Here is a 16,751-nt window from a genome sequence, read left to right on the forward strand (position 1 = left end):
GCATGGCCAACAAAGCTTAGAGTATTTGAAGAAAATTGTGCAGATTCCTTTAAATCTTTCGTCTGTAATAATTAAAACCAAATACATTTTTCAGTTTATTGTTTTTGCATAAATGACTTCAAATTTAAAGCTTGTAGGAGAATTTTTAGGTGTCTGCTTTTCTTGAGACTGAGGAACTTTTCTGGATTCATTAGTTTGTTTTTTTTCTTCTGATTTGAGCCAGTGTCTGTGTGTCAGTGTGCTGGTGTTTTCCTTGTTAACTGCATGGCCTGTTGGAGACCTGGCAGCAGATACTTTGAGAGACCAGCTGCCGTAATGCTTGACTCCATTCATTCGTCTTTGCTTCCACATAATCTGATGAAAGGAAGTCTTGTTCACTTTCACATTCAGCCAAGAGATTCCAAACTGTGAAAGGGATTTGACTTACACATAGTTCAGTGCTCACACTGCAGGTAAAAATTGCTCTGCATAACTTTCAGTATTTCTTTCTTTATTTTAAAGAGAGAGAAAAAAAATCGAATTTTACGTCCTCTTGATATTCTTTGGCTTAATTAACATTTTAAAAACATGAGATCTGTCATCCTGATGGCTGTTTTGAGTGGTAAGTCGTGTTTTAATTTTTTACATGGATTTTATAAAAAACATGCACCTGGATCTAAAAAAAAAGTTTATTTTAAATATTCAGATTCACTTTTCCTCCGCTTTCAATGTTTAACCCTTGTGCTATCCTATGGGGTCAAGATGACCATTGACGGTTATTCCTACCATGAAATAGGTGGATAAAGGTGAAAAGATTTCATGTAATCCATGGACACCAGTGAAGATCACAAATCATTGCAGACATTGTCTTGTGGGTCTAGATGACCCAACTCCCAATGTCAAAGTGCCTAAGATAGCACAAGGGTTAACTGAGACCCTGCATTTTGGTTCTATGTTATATTGTTTGTTTCTCATGTGTATTGAATGTTTAAAGGTTCCCGTTTGTTTTTTCAATCCAGCAGCTTTTAAGTTTTTAAATGCAGAATTCTTGTGTTTTTAGGCGTTTTTGCTGCCCCAGTTATGAAGGAACAAGAGGCAAAGCAGTTCATCAGGCTGAAGAGACAAGCGGGATACTGGGATCCATATCACTCTCAGAACCAGTGGGGTTTCACCATTCAGGAGCAGGTCGCCTTGCACTATCGCTGCATGAACATCAGCATCATTTTATTCTTTTGCCTGCCAGACAGGGGCGTGCTATAAAAAATGATGTCTGTTGTTTCAGGCAAATGAGTACTGGACCGCCCTTAGGACGGGGGCTCAGTACTACATGGACATGGCTAACATGATGTTTGATCCCTCTGTGGCTGAGTGAGTAAATTCCGTTTTGTCCACTGTGCTTTGAAAAGTATGACCTCTAATCACTAAATGTTACACAGGAGGACTTGCCTAAAGTCAACCCCATCTGGTTCTCTTCTTTCTGGCTGAAACTTACTTCAATTGCTCTTGAATTACTTTTTAAAGAATATATTAAGTTATAGAATTCACAAATTGGACTGATATTCTTTTGGTTTTGTTGCAGTGAAAACAGAAGACAATACATGGAGATGTTACGCAATGCACAAGCTCACCTGGACATGCAGACCCGTCGACAGAGTTAGAAGATCAACATGAGGACTCAGCAGATTCCACTTCACACTGTGGACATTATCTGTTTCCTGAGTAAAGCAACACTTTTATCCGGTGTGGTTTTAAAAAAATAACGCCCACATTTCTGCTTGTCATGAAGCTTTCACTCATATTTTGTGTTTTCCATTAAAAGTTTTAGTAAAAAATGATTCAATGAGAATTTCAGGTAGTTTTTCCCTTTTGCAATGATGTCTTGTAGTAAATTCATTATATGTATTTGATTTAAAAAAAAGTTTAGTATTCTTATGAAAATTAAAAATAATAAAGTTAATCTATATACACAGAGATTTTTCTCTGCTTTTTAGCCCTTGGTACCAGTTTGCTTTGTTTTGTTTTTTTTTACTAAAAATGTAAATATTTTTGTGTCAAATGAATTTAAAAAAAAGGATGTTTCATCTGTGTTGTTTAGCGGAATCTCCCATCTGTCCACTAGATGACACTGCAGACTTTAACAGCACCTCTAAATAAAAATCCCTCTAAAAAAAACCTTGCTTTTGCTGTTTTTGGTGGCATGTTTTTGCTAAAATTAGAAGAGCAGCTCATTAAATCCAAGTCGTATTCCCTGATGTATTTATTTACAGCTTTATTGGTTTAGTAAAATGTTAAAACATTATAATTTTACTAAAGTTTTACATCTGACAGGACACATAAAAGTACATGTTTATGGTTATGGAAGTTAACTAAACCATGTGGAAAAAAAAAGCATGATCGTCTTGTCAACTGCAGTAGCAGAAATATGAGCTGCTGCAGTGCCTCATGGTTCACATGCAGTTATTATCAAGAAATGTTTCTAAACGTGTAAAAAGAACCTCAGGGTTCTTTCAGCAATGTTGCTGCTCAATGATGGTGCCATGATGACTGAAGGTAAAATGAAGATATATTTTTGTCATTTGTGTATTTTACAGTAAAAGTCAAACAAAAAAACCTTTACGTCAGTGAAATGTAAATCCATAACAATTGAAATAGTGTTTTCCAGCCATTGCTTTAGAAAAAAATAAAAGAGTAAAGAAAATGATCAATAATTAGGTTAAACCTTCACTGACAATAAATCCCAGATGCTTTTAATTAGACACAATGAAAAAAGCTAAAGTTGAGGGCGCTTTTGCTCCTTACTTTACGGCTAGAATAGAATTTCTGTTCTTTTAATGATGGAGAGAGCTCAGCATTAGTGTTCAACAATTTTACTGCTGACATAGAACAAACATCGCTGAACTTAATGAATCAAAAGAGAAGGTCAAAAAATGCCTCTTAAATAAATCCACAGTTCTTGCTCAGTGCCAGTGTGTTTTGTGGATTCCTGAAGGATTGCTGTTACTGTCAATGGTTAATAGGTGGCTCCTCACTTGGAGCTGGAGGAGGGATCTTCATGAACATCTGCAGAGCTGGAGTGAAGATGAGGATGGTGCCTAGAACTGAGACAGACAGGAAAATCCACAGGAAGATCCTGTCCAACACCTGGGCCACAAACTTCCAGTCCTGTACAACCTGAGGAACACACAAATCGTACAGGAAGTAACAGTAAACTGAAGTTTCTATGATCGTTACTCATTTCTTGATTAATGCAACACACACCTCACGAATAAAGTGGTCTTTCCGGATGTGTCTGCTGATGTAGCGCACTGAATAGATGGCCTTCTCCAACATGGTGGAATAGGCCTCTTCTTCTTTCCCATCATACGTTGACTGTTGGCCTCCGCTGCTCATCCGCTGGATTCCTCTCCGGCCCCCAGAGCGAGACTTTAGCGCTGGGCTTTCAGGGGCCAGCTCTGGGTAATGATAGCGGTCGGCGTGTCCTCTCATGCACAGCAATCTGGGCAGTTTTTGAAGGAAGAGGCTGCGCACCCACGGTGACATGGGGTGGTATGTGGCTGAGGAGCGGTGGTGCACATTAATGACAAAGACAGTGACAATGATGGAAAGGGTGACAAAGATCATGATGAAGAGCAGGTATTCCCCAATCAGCGGGATCACTTTGGAGGACGAGGGTATTATTTCTTCAATGACCAGGAGGAACACAGTGAGAGACACAAGGACAGAGGTAGAGAGCGACAGCTTCTCTCCTTCATCTGAGGGGAGGTAAAATACTAGCACAGTCAGAAAAGATAAACCCAAACAGGGGATGATGAGGAAGAGCGTGTAGAACAATGGCAACCTTTTCAGGATGAAGGAGCAGGTGATGAAGGGGTAGAAATACAAGCCATCCTTCCTATTTCCTTTGGCACCAGTGGCACTAAGTATTTCCCACTCTCCATTGTCAAAGAAGTCTTTTCGGTCAACCTGGCTATCCATTAGAACCAGATCCACCATATTTCCATCGTACGTCCAGGAACCAAATTTCATGGAGCAGTTCTGCCGATCAAATGGGAAGAAGGTGACATCCATAGTGCAAGCTGATTTGTAACTAGCAGGTGGCATCCATGTGACGGCGCCGTTAAACTTCACAATAGCTTTGGTCATCAAGGAGCCCTCGAACTTTCCATCAGCGCTGGGGAGATTCAAAGACAGCAAAAGAGCAGAAACTTCTTTTTTTTAATATTTTGAGAACAACCATTCCACAAACCACATTCCTCTTTCTTGCTTTATACGGTAACTTCTATCAGTGTAATAACAAGCATGAAATAAAACACGCAAATTGTAATTATGTATGAGTTCAACTTTATGTACTGTAACTATCGGTTTAATGTCTTTTATGTCATTTCTACTGAAAATGTTAAATAAAAAACCTTTATTTATAAAAGTAATATTTAAAAAGGAAATCTTTAGCATCTCAAATTAATTTTTTTAAAGCTTTCAGATGCAATGGTCGTCCATTCTGCTCTTCTTATTTGCCACCCTACCAAAGTCGTGTGCACCCTCCCGCCCCCCATATAAAATGTTTTGCTCCGCCACTGTATTTATAGCAATATATATGACTGTTGCAAGTGCACTTTATAAGCTTGTTGGATTTTAGGGTCAGTGCTCTTACTTTTCATACAACACTATGTCTGGCAGCCAGATATTTTCTGAAGGAACTCTGATGGAGGTGATTCCACCATATTTATCTGGATTCCACCGCAGCTTGTAATCAATCCACTCCTGGTCAACATGCATGCGAAACAAGACATTAAAAACATTAAAGAAATGAGATTTTTACCACTGAAGAGCAAAAAAAATGTAGGAAACATATTAAACTTAAATCACTAAAGCATACAACTCAAAGCTGACATTAATACTTTTCATCACATACTTAGTTATTTTTCTCATACCTGACGCAGCCAAACATTAGTTGTCATAAGCTGATTCTTCTCATCCTGATAGAAATGACAACATAACAGAAGAGATAACAGACAGTGACATTAATATGCAAAGACATTAAAATCAAAACAAGACGAAATATTGCATGGACTTTGGAGGATCTACAGTGCATGTGTAGTTTTTATGTCACATAAAGATGTAAGAACAGGATGAAGCAGATCTGCAGATGTATATAGATTGTCTAAAGAAAGAATTTGATTCTATGCATGAATGTTGCTCATGTAAAGGAATTTAATAGAATCAAAAAACTCATTTTAACCCCTTAATGTCTACATTTATTTTCATGTAGGAAAACAAATCACTTATATTTTTGCTTTTGTGTAGGTGCTAAATTAAGGTAATTTTGGACCTTCTGTAGTTTGATGTAAATTTGCATCAATGGGTGTCAAGGGCATAACTATAAGTTTTTCCTTTTGCAAAACAACAAAAATTCAATCTTCCTTATACCACTCCTTTAAACCATCCAAAAGAGACTGAAACTATTGGCAGTGAACCAGAATAGGGGAATATATTAAGCAGGTGATAAACAGAAGAAGACAGGAACAGAGAAACAAACTCAGGATTATTTCCACATCACTGAAAATGGGTTTCAGAAGCAGAAAAAATACTGAGGGGAAAAGACTGTTGCAAAATAAATGCGATGACAGAAAGAGAGCTGTATTCAAAGCTGGAGAAGCTCAACGTACCCAGCCCAGGCCTCAGCTGTCAGACTGAGTTGGATGCTTTGGTGATCACATAGAACAGAGGTGTACCATAATCTAATACACAGCCATGAAGCAGCCCAGACAGACTTGGGGGGGGGGGGGGGGGGCAGCATAAGCTGTCGTGTTTACTATAAGCTCTCTAGTCGTTTTTCTTCTCAAAAATCCAAAAGATTAACATATTTATTTTGCTGTGATCACTGAGAGCACATGCTTTATTCTGAACAAATCATCTGTAGGAGAGGGAAAAGGAAAGAGGACTTTAATGTTAACTGGATACGATGAATATTTCACGCCAAGAGGAGTGGTTTCTAGATTATTCTCAATGTTCCCCTCTGAAGACCAAAACCACTCAGCTTGCCCAAGATAGCTACTAAAAAATGAAGAGAGCACTGTGAAGAGTTACTCTGCATTTGAACGTGTAGAGTGTCCCAAAACATGTTATGACCCTCAAAGACTCTCAGCTGTTCTGTAAAATGTGGTCACTTTACTTCAGTACCACAGACAGCGTCTGCATCAAAGCTCAAGCTGCTCTGCATTTATTTTCTTTCTTCTGTTTGAGCAAAGCTTTTTTTTAGGGAAAATATGATTAACATGGGAAGAAAGATAGTAGTTACACCACATTTTATCTGTCACAGGCTGCATTACAATCAATCTGAGTCTTATTTAGTCGATCCTACATCTTATTTTGTCAAAGCTTCAACCCTTTAATGTTTTTTTAAATGTAATTCAACATAAAGCACATGTCTATTATGTCATGAGAAGTATTGTTAAAACATTTTCACTTATTATACATCATTAATTTTCAAAGCTGTCAGGGGCCACAGTCTTGTAGAAACCAAATAGCTCCAGCACCTTTGAGAGGACAAGCGGAAATGTATTTGTAAAATTCTAACACTCAACACTAGTGTGTGTTCTTTAACAACTCTTAATGTTGGACTCAATAAATGAGCATTGATTTGTCTGCAATTGAACGTTTTAGCCACTAGATGGCAGCCCATGCTTTAAGTAATGTACTCTAGAAATAGAAATCAACATTTAAGCCTAAAATTAAAGATTTTCCTTTTTTTGTTGTTGTATTTTTGGTAGGAACTCAAAACAGCAACTTTTAATAAACTAAAACAACATTTGAATTGTTTGTTTTTATTTTGGTATTTATATATTTATTGACAAGTGCCTTACCACATCAACCAGCTGGGAGATCTTGAGTCCAAAACGAACTCTGACGGTGTCGTTGGGACGCTGAATGGGCCTCACCCATCGCTGATATCCTTGGAAAAGGTTCTTGAGCAGATCGTCCTCCATTTCCGCCAAGGACACAAACCTTTTAGGAGCTACAGAGAGAAATGGACATGTGTGAGACATCAGCTGTTTGACACATATCTTTAACTTTTTATCAGAAAGGGACAAATAAAAAACTTTTGAGAAAGTAAATGTCCTTGCAATTTTTCAAAAACTACCTCATATGTTGCTGGAATTATGTGTCTGTATTTTGTCAGATTTTGGTTTTATGCCAGACCAAGGATGTGTCCAGAATCTAGAGAAACCGCTGGGGCTTTATAAAGTTTACTGGAAAACTGTAACACAAAGAAGTCACACAAAGCTGACACCACTGTGGCGTTGGAGAGGAGGAGTACAGTTCCAAATGTTATTATCATGCTTGTGGGTAAATAAATGTAACATATCCGCCAGCTAAAATTTCCCATTGCTTAGCCTTTTAATTCTGTATGCTCTGATTGTGCTTTCAAGGTCGAATGCAGAGCTGAACACTGATATCTGACTCCTGTCTGATGACCAATCAACTTCTGCAGCACCCCACCTCCTCATAATCTTATGAGAGAAAATAACACAAATAAATAAAAAAGAAACTTTGTTGCAGTACCAGAACTGTTTTAAATGAGGAAAATGTTAATAAAAGTTGGATCCTTTTAAGTTATTTTAATGGCAGAAATAAGATGAAGTCTTGGAGGTTTTTATCACTTTGTTTCTTCGAATCTTCTGTAGGTGTGAAATCCTCTCCAAAAGCAGAATTAACAATTTACAACAGTAATACGTGAGAATCTAAACACCAGTGATGTAATTTGGTTTGAATTCTCACCTGTGATGGCAGCGAAAAGCTGCGGACACGCAGAGAGGAGGAGGAGGAGGAAGACCGTCAACTTCATCCTTCAGTCGTGGTTCCACTTCACGGCCGTGTTCGTGTCGGTTGTTCTGCTGGGGAAGATCGCACACACCGATATGAAACACGCCAAGTCTCCCATCCGTGGTCGGGTGATGAGCGGATGAATGCGCGCTCTTGTCGGGTTCCAGCACGCAGAAGCGGCTGCATATGCGCGGCGCGCGCGTGTTGTGATTCCCGAGCGCTGGGCGTCAAGCAGCGCAGGAGGAGATTCCAGGGGGAGGAGAAGGAGGAACGAGGGGAGGGGAAATGGGACCCGGAGTCCTATTTTAGCTCCCCGGAACGAAGAAAATGTGGAGCCTTTAACAGTCTTAGAAGTTACGGTTTCGTGTATTTAGGCCGTGTAGAGGAGTTATCGTTTGCGCATTATTAATTCATTTTTTTAAGATAAACAAATTCATTTTCTGGGTTTACAGGCAAACAAAAGCTATTCACGTGCCCACCTATCTAACAGCATTTTTGTTGGTGCTTTGTTTTATTCGGCATGACCTTAACCACAAGATGTCATTTTACATTGAGTGTGGGTACATTTTGGTTGTTGTACACCAAAGTTTTTGGCAACTTGTGATACCCGTTTGTTTGTTTTTTACACATTTTATGCTCAGGGGTTTCTCAACAGTGTAACATTAACACTGAAGATCCCAGCTGGGGCCTTTCTGTATGGAGTTTGGTTGTTATCCCTTAGGGTATCCTCCAGGCCCTCCGGCTTCCTCCAACGATCCAAAAGCATGTGTCATTGGTTGATTGGTGACTCTAAATTGTCCTTAGGTGTGAATGTGTGAGTGTGATTGTATGGCCCTTTCACATAATGGCAGCCTGTCCAGGGTTTTTGCTCAGCTTTTGCACAATATTAGCTGAAATACAGGATAGAAAATAGATTTTAAGTGTTGTTGTGTGTTTTTTTTTTCAATTTATCCAGAGTTTTAGTATTTTGAGACATACCATAGCTTTTAATGAAGGCAATGTGTCAAACCATTTCAACTATGATCTCTGATAGATTCACACTCAGTGAGTTTGACTTTAATGACATCATAACAAGGCAACCATGGAACCACTGACCTTTGTGGCATTTCATGTGAGATGACAAAATCAAACCTCAAATAATATTAGAATTATGACTCCACCTGTGCAGCTGTGTAGTGAGGGGGTGAAGGACACCGCAGCAAGAAGAATCAGATCAGCCTCAACTGCTGCAAAAGTGACAAAGCAGGTAAAGATCCTTCTGAAAGAGCTAAATATGATGCTTCAATTCTCTTTGTCACCACATTCCTAAATTTAAAGGCACCTTTTTCATTAATAGTGGGGTTTATAGGGGGAAATGTTTCTATCTGCATGTAAGGACAGAAGCAGCACAGCCCTCAGAGCACTGTACATTTACATATATGTTCTAGAAGTGTGTAAAATACACATCCTAGAGAAATGTACTCTGCAAAATTACAAAATAAACAATTTGGAACAGATTTAGAAGAACCAACATCCTATGAATAAACAAGGGACAGACAGGTTGTTTTTGGCCGGAAACTGTTTTACATCAGTGCTAAAAAAAACGCCCAATCGCTGTTGTAAAAATGCAGAATTCTTTCAAGAACGCAAGTCTTTTCAAGTGTTCTTAATCGAATCTCAGTGTAGAAAAATAACGGTGTATTAGTGCTGATTTGTTGGATAATTATGAATTTAGTGTGTTTGTTTCTTCCTTGCAAGCAGTACATGAGTGCATGCTTTATTCATCTGCAGCATGCTGCGCATTCTCAGCCACAATAGTAGAGAAATATTAAACTGGAAGCAGTAAAGACAAAAAAAACAGTAGCGGGAAAGAGGACATGATTATAACATTATGTATGCTACATCCTCACACACATGAAGTAATGGTTGAGACAGTATGGAAATTTGAGATATTTAAGCCATACATGCAACAAGAAACATGTGACTTACAGCTGATTTCATAGAAAGATTTACAGACATTGATCTTCCAACGTCAGTAGCCCTTGTAAATGCATGAATCATCAAGTAATTGCATTGCATTAAAAATTGACACATATTTGAACACTTTTCCCGCCTCTTCCCTCTCCCTCGTGCTGCTCTTTTCTGTTACTTTTTGAGTGGAGGAGGCTAGAACAACATGAGGCTGATTATCGCAACGAAATCATCTCAATTTTCTGCTCCACTTGGAGCCACAGGGAGGGCAGCTGTTGGCTCTGAAATAGTCCCATCCGCTCGTCCTCTAATCATTTGGAAATATAATTTTTTGTCTACTGGAAACCTGCTGATCTCCTCCCTGCAGACTTGGGCCAGCTGCATGGCGTTTTTTCTGCATTAGTGAGAAATATTTATTTTTTTGTTTGCCAAGGGTTAATATGTGTGTATATGTATGTGTAATAAGGTTCTCCTCACTTCTCTGTTTTGTGTTGTTATTTTCTGAGACGTTGTTGAGTCTATAATTGAAGTCTGAGTAATTGCACTTGTGCAGAAAGATTAAATTGTTGAGATGAAGCAGCATTGTTTCCCCAGGCCTAAAAGTTGATTCCTTTTTGTTTGTTATTCTGGGGATAAAAATAAAGGAATGATTAAATGTCAGAAAGAGGGAAGCAAAAGAAAGTGCAACAAGTAAGTAATGCTGGTGATCTCACACATGCAAATGCCCTTAGCTGACTCATGCTAACTCCAATGAAGTCCTGATAACATCAACTGTGATCCATTAGTCAAGTGCACACCAGATATTAGAGGAAATAAAATCCACTTTTTTTTTAAATAGAAAACTTTAAAATGAACAAGCCCAAAATCTACCAATGTTTCAGCTCTGATATTTGAATTCTGGGACTTACCAAGGAAGTAAAGAGCAAATTAGCGGGATAGAATCTGCTATGATCTGAGCATTCAAATTGTTAAAGCTTTCTTGAGGGAAATGAAAACGTCAATGACAGACTAATGCATGGAGGTAATGAAGGGTTTTTAGGATAAAGTTTCAAGCACAGCAAACTGAAAAAAACTTTAAAAGACGTTGTCTGTAGTTCTCCTTGTCAAAGAAGAATGGCACATCATTCACTTACAATAACCCCAGAACTGGCTTCTGCTGGTGAGGAGGATTGGCAACCTACCTCTCAGTTCCTTCTAAATGACACAAATATGTTTCAATCATCACTCAATGACTCACTTTGTTTAAATTCATTGTAGATCTAATTTTCCTTATTTCTCTCATAATGCCCAGTCACACCTAGAGGTCACACTGAGTGCTGAACCTTTAGTTTAACTATTAAATTAGAGCAGTAGTAAAATCCAGGTCATTTCTGTCAACACAGCAATTATAGACAGAAATTCATACCTTAAAAAAAATCAACCAGATAATTGTACTACACTTCCTGTAAGGGACAGTACTTCCTGTATTGTACTACCACAGAGGGTGCAAAAAGTTGCTGCTCAACTTTTATTTTGTGCACAATATTACAGGAACATTTATAAATTTATTAATGTTAGACTCCCTTTACTAGGTAGTCATAAGTTTTAGTGTTAGTTTTTGAAATACATGTAAGTGGCGTATACTTATATAGTGCTTTTCTACCTACAAGGCCCAAAGCGCTTTACAGTCACAGACCCATTCACCCAGTCACACACAACACTGGCACCAACCTGCCACCAGAGGCAAGGTGGGGTTCAGTTCTTGCCCAAGGACAATTCGACACATGGGTGTGCAAGGTGGGAATCAAACTTGCAATATCACGATCATCAACCGCCCTACCGCTGCACCACAGCCGCCCATGTTTTTTGCTCTTAATGCTCCTAATGGTATTGTTGCTCCTTCCCTTTCTGAGCTGCTGAAACGTTGCCTACTGTAAATGTGCACACTTGTGCACATAGTCATAATTGCATCAGTCCACCTGTGCATCATTTGTGTGTAAATGTAAATGTGTTTATTTTGTCTCTTTTCAGCATTTGCAACTTGTGTGCATGACCCAAACATGTTTTCTTGATGGATAGTCCAAAGGGCTGCACTCTGAACGACTTGCAGAGTGAACCTGGGCTTGTTGCATTTGCATGTTGTAAGTGTACACAAGGAGTTTACAAAGTCTGCTTTCATGTTAAAAATTGGTCTTTATATCTCACCTAAATATTGCGTAAGCGGCTGTTACCATAAGAAAAGTAAGGAAAGAAGTGAAGCACCTTCTGTTACACACCAGTGGATGCAGTGCAGCACTTTAAACCATTTATGATTGTGAAGGTTGTGAGCATGAGCTTCTGGCAAGTAATTTCACCTTCATTACATTTGTGAGAGCAAATTAAACAAAACTGTTGTCTGCTGCCAAAATTCACGGCTCAAACAAGACAATAAGGCTTAGATAATCACACTCTCATATCATCTTTTACTGGCAGCTACCAGTAGACTTGTGTAGGTATTGCTGACATAAACTGTAAGGCTAATTTATGCAGCATTTTACAGAATAGCTTTATTGTGGTTTAAAGGTAAATTAACAGAAGTGTAATTTTCATTTAAGCTGAGAAAAGTGTCGTTTCTCTCATTCTGTTCAGTTATGACTCTGTTCCCACATGTTTAAAGCTTTTGAGGTTCAGGACTTTTCTGTGTTTTCACCCAGCTGAGGTGCTAAAATGCTCCTGACAGGGCTGAACCATTAAAGTCCACGGGCTCAACCCTGCTGCTGTCAGTCCCCCAGCTTCTGATTATCGGCCATTCGGGGGGGGGGGGGGGGGGGGGGGGGGGCTATTTGTGTTAATGGAGCGAACGTCACCTGTGCATTTTAACACGTTTACTCACACTTTTCTGGAACATGATCACAGGAACAGACAAGGTTACAGCTCTCACAATAGCCCAGTTTGGAAGGCACCATCTATATAACACTGAATTAGCGCTCTGGACTTTCTCTGTTTTGGTCTGATTGTACCTACTCTAGACGGCGATTAAATAAATAACAGAGGCATCTTAACAAAATATGTTGGTAGTTAACCCTTGTGCTATCTTAGATGACCCCACCCTTACATTGACGTGTTTTCCCTACCATGACAAAGGTGGATAAAGGTGGAAAGATCTCATGTAATCCATGGACACCAGTGAAGATCACAAACCATTGAAGAAAAAAGGTTCAGCGCACTGTCTAGTGGGTCTAGATGACCCAACTCCCAATGGTAAAGTGCCTAGGATAGCACAAGGGTTACACATACAAGGTTTTGTAAATATGGCAACTAACGGGAAGACAATAAATTGAGAAATAATGTGTGGAAATATAGGAGTTTAGAGAAAGTTTTAAATATGACTGGGGGGGGGGGGTTGTTTGATAAAGTAAGTTCTTAAGTGCAATTTTTTGTTCTTTTCCTCTCTCATAAAGTTAAAGTTTATGATTTCCTACCTTTTGATCAGTTTTTGTGTGGTCATATTTTCAAAGTAGTTTTGACTGTTAACTGTTTTCTGATGTGGTTTGATTTTCTTTTTGTTATTTGTTTTCTTTCAGTGTGCTGGACCTGAGTTTTTATTCTTTTGAGTCCTGCTAAATTGAATTTTTGTTTCTGTGGACACTGTTCTATATTTGGGGCTTCCTTAACTTGCAACCACATGATATGATCACAGTACAGGACAATTTTATCAAATAAGATAAAATAAATTACTTTTTTAATTTTAGTTTGTCTAATATATCTACAAATCTGAGTACCTTTTAATTAAAGGTATTTTTTTTTCTTCCAAAAAAAATTCATCCTGAAAAAAGAAGAAGTTTGCATTCCTTTAGTAGTTAGGGATTTTTTATATGTATATCAGAAAAAGACTACTTTTATTATAGAGGAAACTATTGCTATTTCTTATTTTTGTGAAACAATTAAATGTACAAAACCGTAACCCTGAACCTGAAAGCACCGTATTCCACCAAAAGTTCCTTAAGTTTTTCTAGGCAGGTCTTTCTTCAGATGTGTATAAATATTCATAAAAGAATAAAATTAGAAACTTGCACTTTACAGCCTTGTTCAGCTGCGTGTGTTTTGTTGTGAGGGACTGAAGCATCTTTCTCTAAGTAGCAGTGACTTGTGAGTGGGAGAAGACCCTGCATTATTATGTGCTTCTGTTCAGAAGGCTCCCATTGGAATGAATTATTTAGTTGAGAGTCTCTTTAGCTTAGCCACGGTCGACTGGCTGCCGGCATGTAACATTCTGCTCCCAGTGACACAATAGAACAGCCCAATTCACCATCCATCCATCTCTATGAAGTTTGACCCCATCTCAACCTTCAACCTGTACCCCCCTCTACCACCGCCACCATTTTCCACTGCATGATCGAAGGTTTTAGTGCAGAAAAAAATGTTTTTATCTTGTCTTCTTCATGGTCAGGGGTGCACAGCTGTAGTGGAAAACATATAAAAATGGGACAGACACCAATATAGGAGGACACTGATTTATGTAGAACAAAAACAAGCTTTTTAGAGCAGAGGGGAAGCATCATTTTGTCAAAAATAAAAGATTGATCACCAAAAATAAACATTAAGGCAAATAAAAACCCAAAGATCTATGAGCTTGTTGTGGCACAAATGCATTATTCACAGGGACCAACATTCAGTGGTTTATGTGAGTCAACAGTAACGAATCATGAGAATCAAGTGAAATATACATCCATGTGGCTTAATAATGTATTATCCCTGGATTTACCACCCAGAGCTTTGCAGCACTCTGCTTTTCTCTGGCTGCCACTTGAAGTCCAGTGATTCAAAGAGCCTCAGCTTTGGAATATCAAAGTTGCACCATTTCAAATTCAGATTAAAGCTGCCGCAGCTTTTCAAAGCTGATCGTTTCTGAGTCTGTTTTACATTATTGTACAAGTCGAAGGGGAAACATTTATGTCTGAGAACAGTGGGAGGTATGCTGAGCAGTAAGAATGCACCATTGTCTGGGTTGTTTTTTTTTTTCACACTGAATGTTCTCCGAGGAAAGCATGACGTTTTAGGGAGAGTCTTGGAAAACTGTGATCACGTCACTGCTGTCTGCTTCTGTTTGGACATGCTGGTAAATCTTTTATTGTGAGAGCCATGCGCTGGTGTGCCACTGCAGGTTGCAGACTGAACACACCGCCTATTACGCAAGACTTTGGCACAAAGTGCAGCTGCACCATATTCATGCTCCATCCATCCTTTAATAAGCATGCAGGGAGAGCTGAGATGGCTTGTGCACACTGAATTTGCATGCACACACTCTGTCAGCCACCTTCTAACATCTTCATGCATTGCTTTTCTTCATCGACACACAAATGCACACATGCTCACTGTTTGTACAAAACCAGGGATTAGTCTGAGGTGTTGAGCTGTTTATAGTCACAAAGTGAGCTACTCAAAGTCACACTTCCGTGCAGCCTCGAGGCGAAAAGAACTCTAATGTTGTGCCTTCACCACTCTGATCTTTAGTGTGTTAAAGATGACAGACAAACTCAGACTCACCAGTGACCTTAAGAGGAATGAACTTTACGTCTGCCTTTGCTCAAAACTCATGTGGACATGCTGTATATCATAAAGGTCTTTTAAAACTGATACAAGCTAGATGTTGGTTTGGTTAGAAAACAGATGAAAATAGATTTTAAACCTCCTTTTTTCAGTTTTCTGTGTTACTAAAATTACCACATATTTTATTTTAATTGTTCAAAAATTTGCTTTTAAATTAACATGCATCTTAAATAAAACAGAAATTATAGAATAAATGCACAGCAGTCCAGCAAAGTTACCTAACAAGCTGAAGGGGGAAAAAAACTAAATTGTGCAAAAATGTCATGTGTTGTAAGGGATAAAAGGTAAATGTGTAAACTAAAAATCACTCATCAGAGCTTAAAAGAAATCTTTGTTATTTAAAATCAATTGATTAACAGGAACATTTTAAAGTGTTTGATTAGTTTAAGTATTACTTTAGTATTTTATTATCAGTTCTATTTAATTGATATACGTTGTTTTTTTTATTCTAGTTTTTTGTTTGTGAGAGGTCCTAACACCTTCCCTTCCAACTGACAAGTTTATAATCTTTTTGAATGAATAATACTAACTGTAAACTTCCTATAACACTGCCTGTTTTCAATAAAAAAATATATATTTCTGTCAGTACCATCACATTAAAGATAACATTTTTTGGCTTCAACTAGATGAGGAAATAAATATAAAAAAAAAAAAAAATCACTTTTCTTTACTTGCGTACAAATATGTGGAAATAACCACGTGTTTGCGTGCAAATATGTGGTTTTTCCACTCTACTGACCCTTCACTGTAGTCAAGAGCTCACTAATTTATGGTTCACACTAAATCACAAACACCTGTAACAAGCATTTGTGGGGCACAGCTGCACATAATACGGACAATGCATGCAGTGTGTAAACGACTGAGCACTCATACAGCATACTAATGCACTCATCTTGTCCAGGGAAGTTCACCTAATGTCTGCATTGTTCATAAAACAGCCCAGATTTCACATGTTTACTCACTAAAAATTGCTGCATATCTGTTTGAAACTTACAGGAAGAATATTATATTATATAAGAAATGCAGCGCATGAAGTTCTTTGAATTAAAATCTGTAGACTTGAGTTGTTTGTGAGAATATAAACTACAAAACTTTTAAGGGGGTCAGGCTCAGCTTTTCAAGGTGCCGGTGTTCACTTCCATTGACATATTTTGCTGATCTGCAATGTTAGGTGATATCAAATCCTCAATGGCTCTGTGACAGATATTTCGTAGACTCCCATTCCCTTGCTGTTCTGCGATGTGGAGGCCTATTTGTTCTGCATGGGATTCAAATTCTGTTTAATTGTATGTTGAAATGGTAGTCTTTTAAGTTAAATACACACTTACCTTTTAAGGCAGTCTGCTACATTTTTACTTACCTTAATTAGTTTAAGAAGAGGCTCAAGACCCACCTTTTTAATTTCGCTTTTAGTTTATTTTAACTGCTAA

The 16,751-nt window shown here is 38.3% G+C and overlaps 2 protein-coding genes across 2 annotated transcripts; one reads left to right on the forward strand and one right to left on the reverse strand.

The window, feature by feature from the left end:
- Positions 1–405: 405 nt before the first annotated feature.
- On the forward strand, positions 406–1,783 carry LOC144994868 (uncharacterized protein C3orf85-like). The gene is made up of 4 exons (XM_078954102.1): positions 406–601; positions 1,040–1,164; positions 1,262–1,347; positions 1,559–1,783. The coding sequence occupies exons 1-4, from the start codon at positions 568–570 to the stop codon at positions 1,635–1,637; spliced, it is 324 nt and encodes a 107-aa protein (XP_078810228.1). The 5' UTR covers positions 406–567; the 3' UTR covers positions 1,638–1,783.
- A 441-nt stretch (positions 1,784–2,224) lies between these two features.
- Positions 2,225–8,019, reverse strand: LOC101162690 (neuronal acetylcholine receptor subunit non-alpha-2). The gene is made up of 6 exons (XM_004073257.5): positions 7,759–8,019; positions 6,843–6,994; positions 4,911–4,955; positions 4,631–4,740; positions 3,238–4,150; positions 2,225–3,150 (listed from the first exon to the last, which is right to left on the reverse strand). Exons 1-6 carry the CDS (start codon positions 7,823–7,825, stop codon positions 2,983–2,985), a joined length of 1,455 nt encoding a protein of 484 aa, XP_004073305.1. The 5' UTR covers positions 7,826–8,019; the 3' UTR covers positions 2,225–2,982.
- Between the last annotated feature and the right edge of the window lie 8,732 nt (positions 8,020–16,751).

This window comes from Oryzias latipes, chromosome 10 (assembly GCF_053564925.1).
Source record: "Oryzias latipes strain Hd-rR chromosome 10, Olatipes_Hd-rR_3.1".
In the NCBI taxonomy this organism is placed as follows: Eukaryota; Metazoa; Chordata; class Actinopteri; order Beloniformes; family Adrianichthyidae; genus Oryzias; species Oryzias latipes.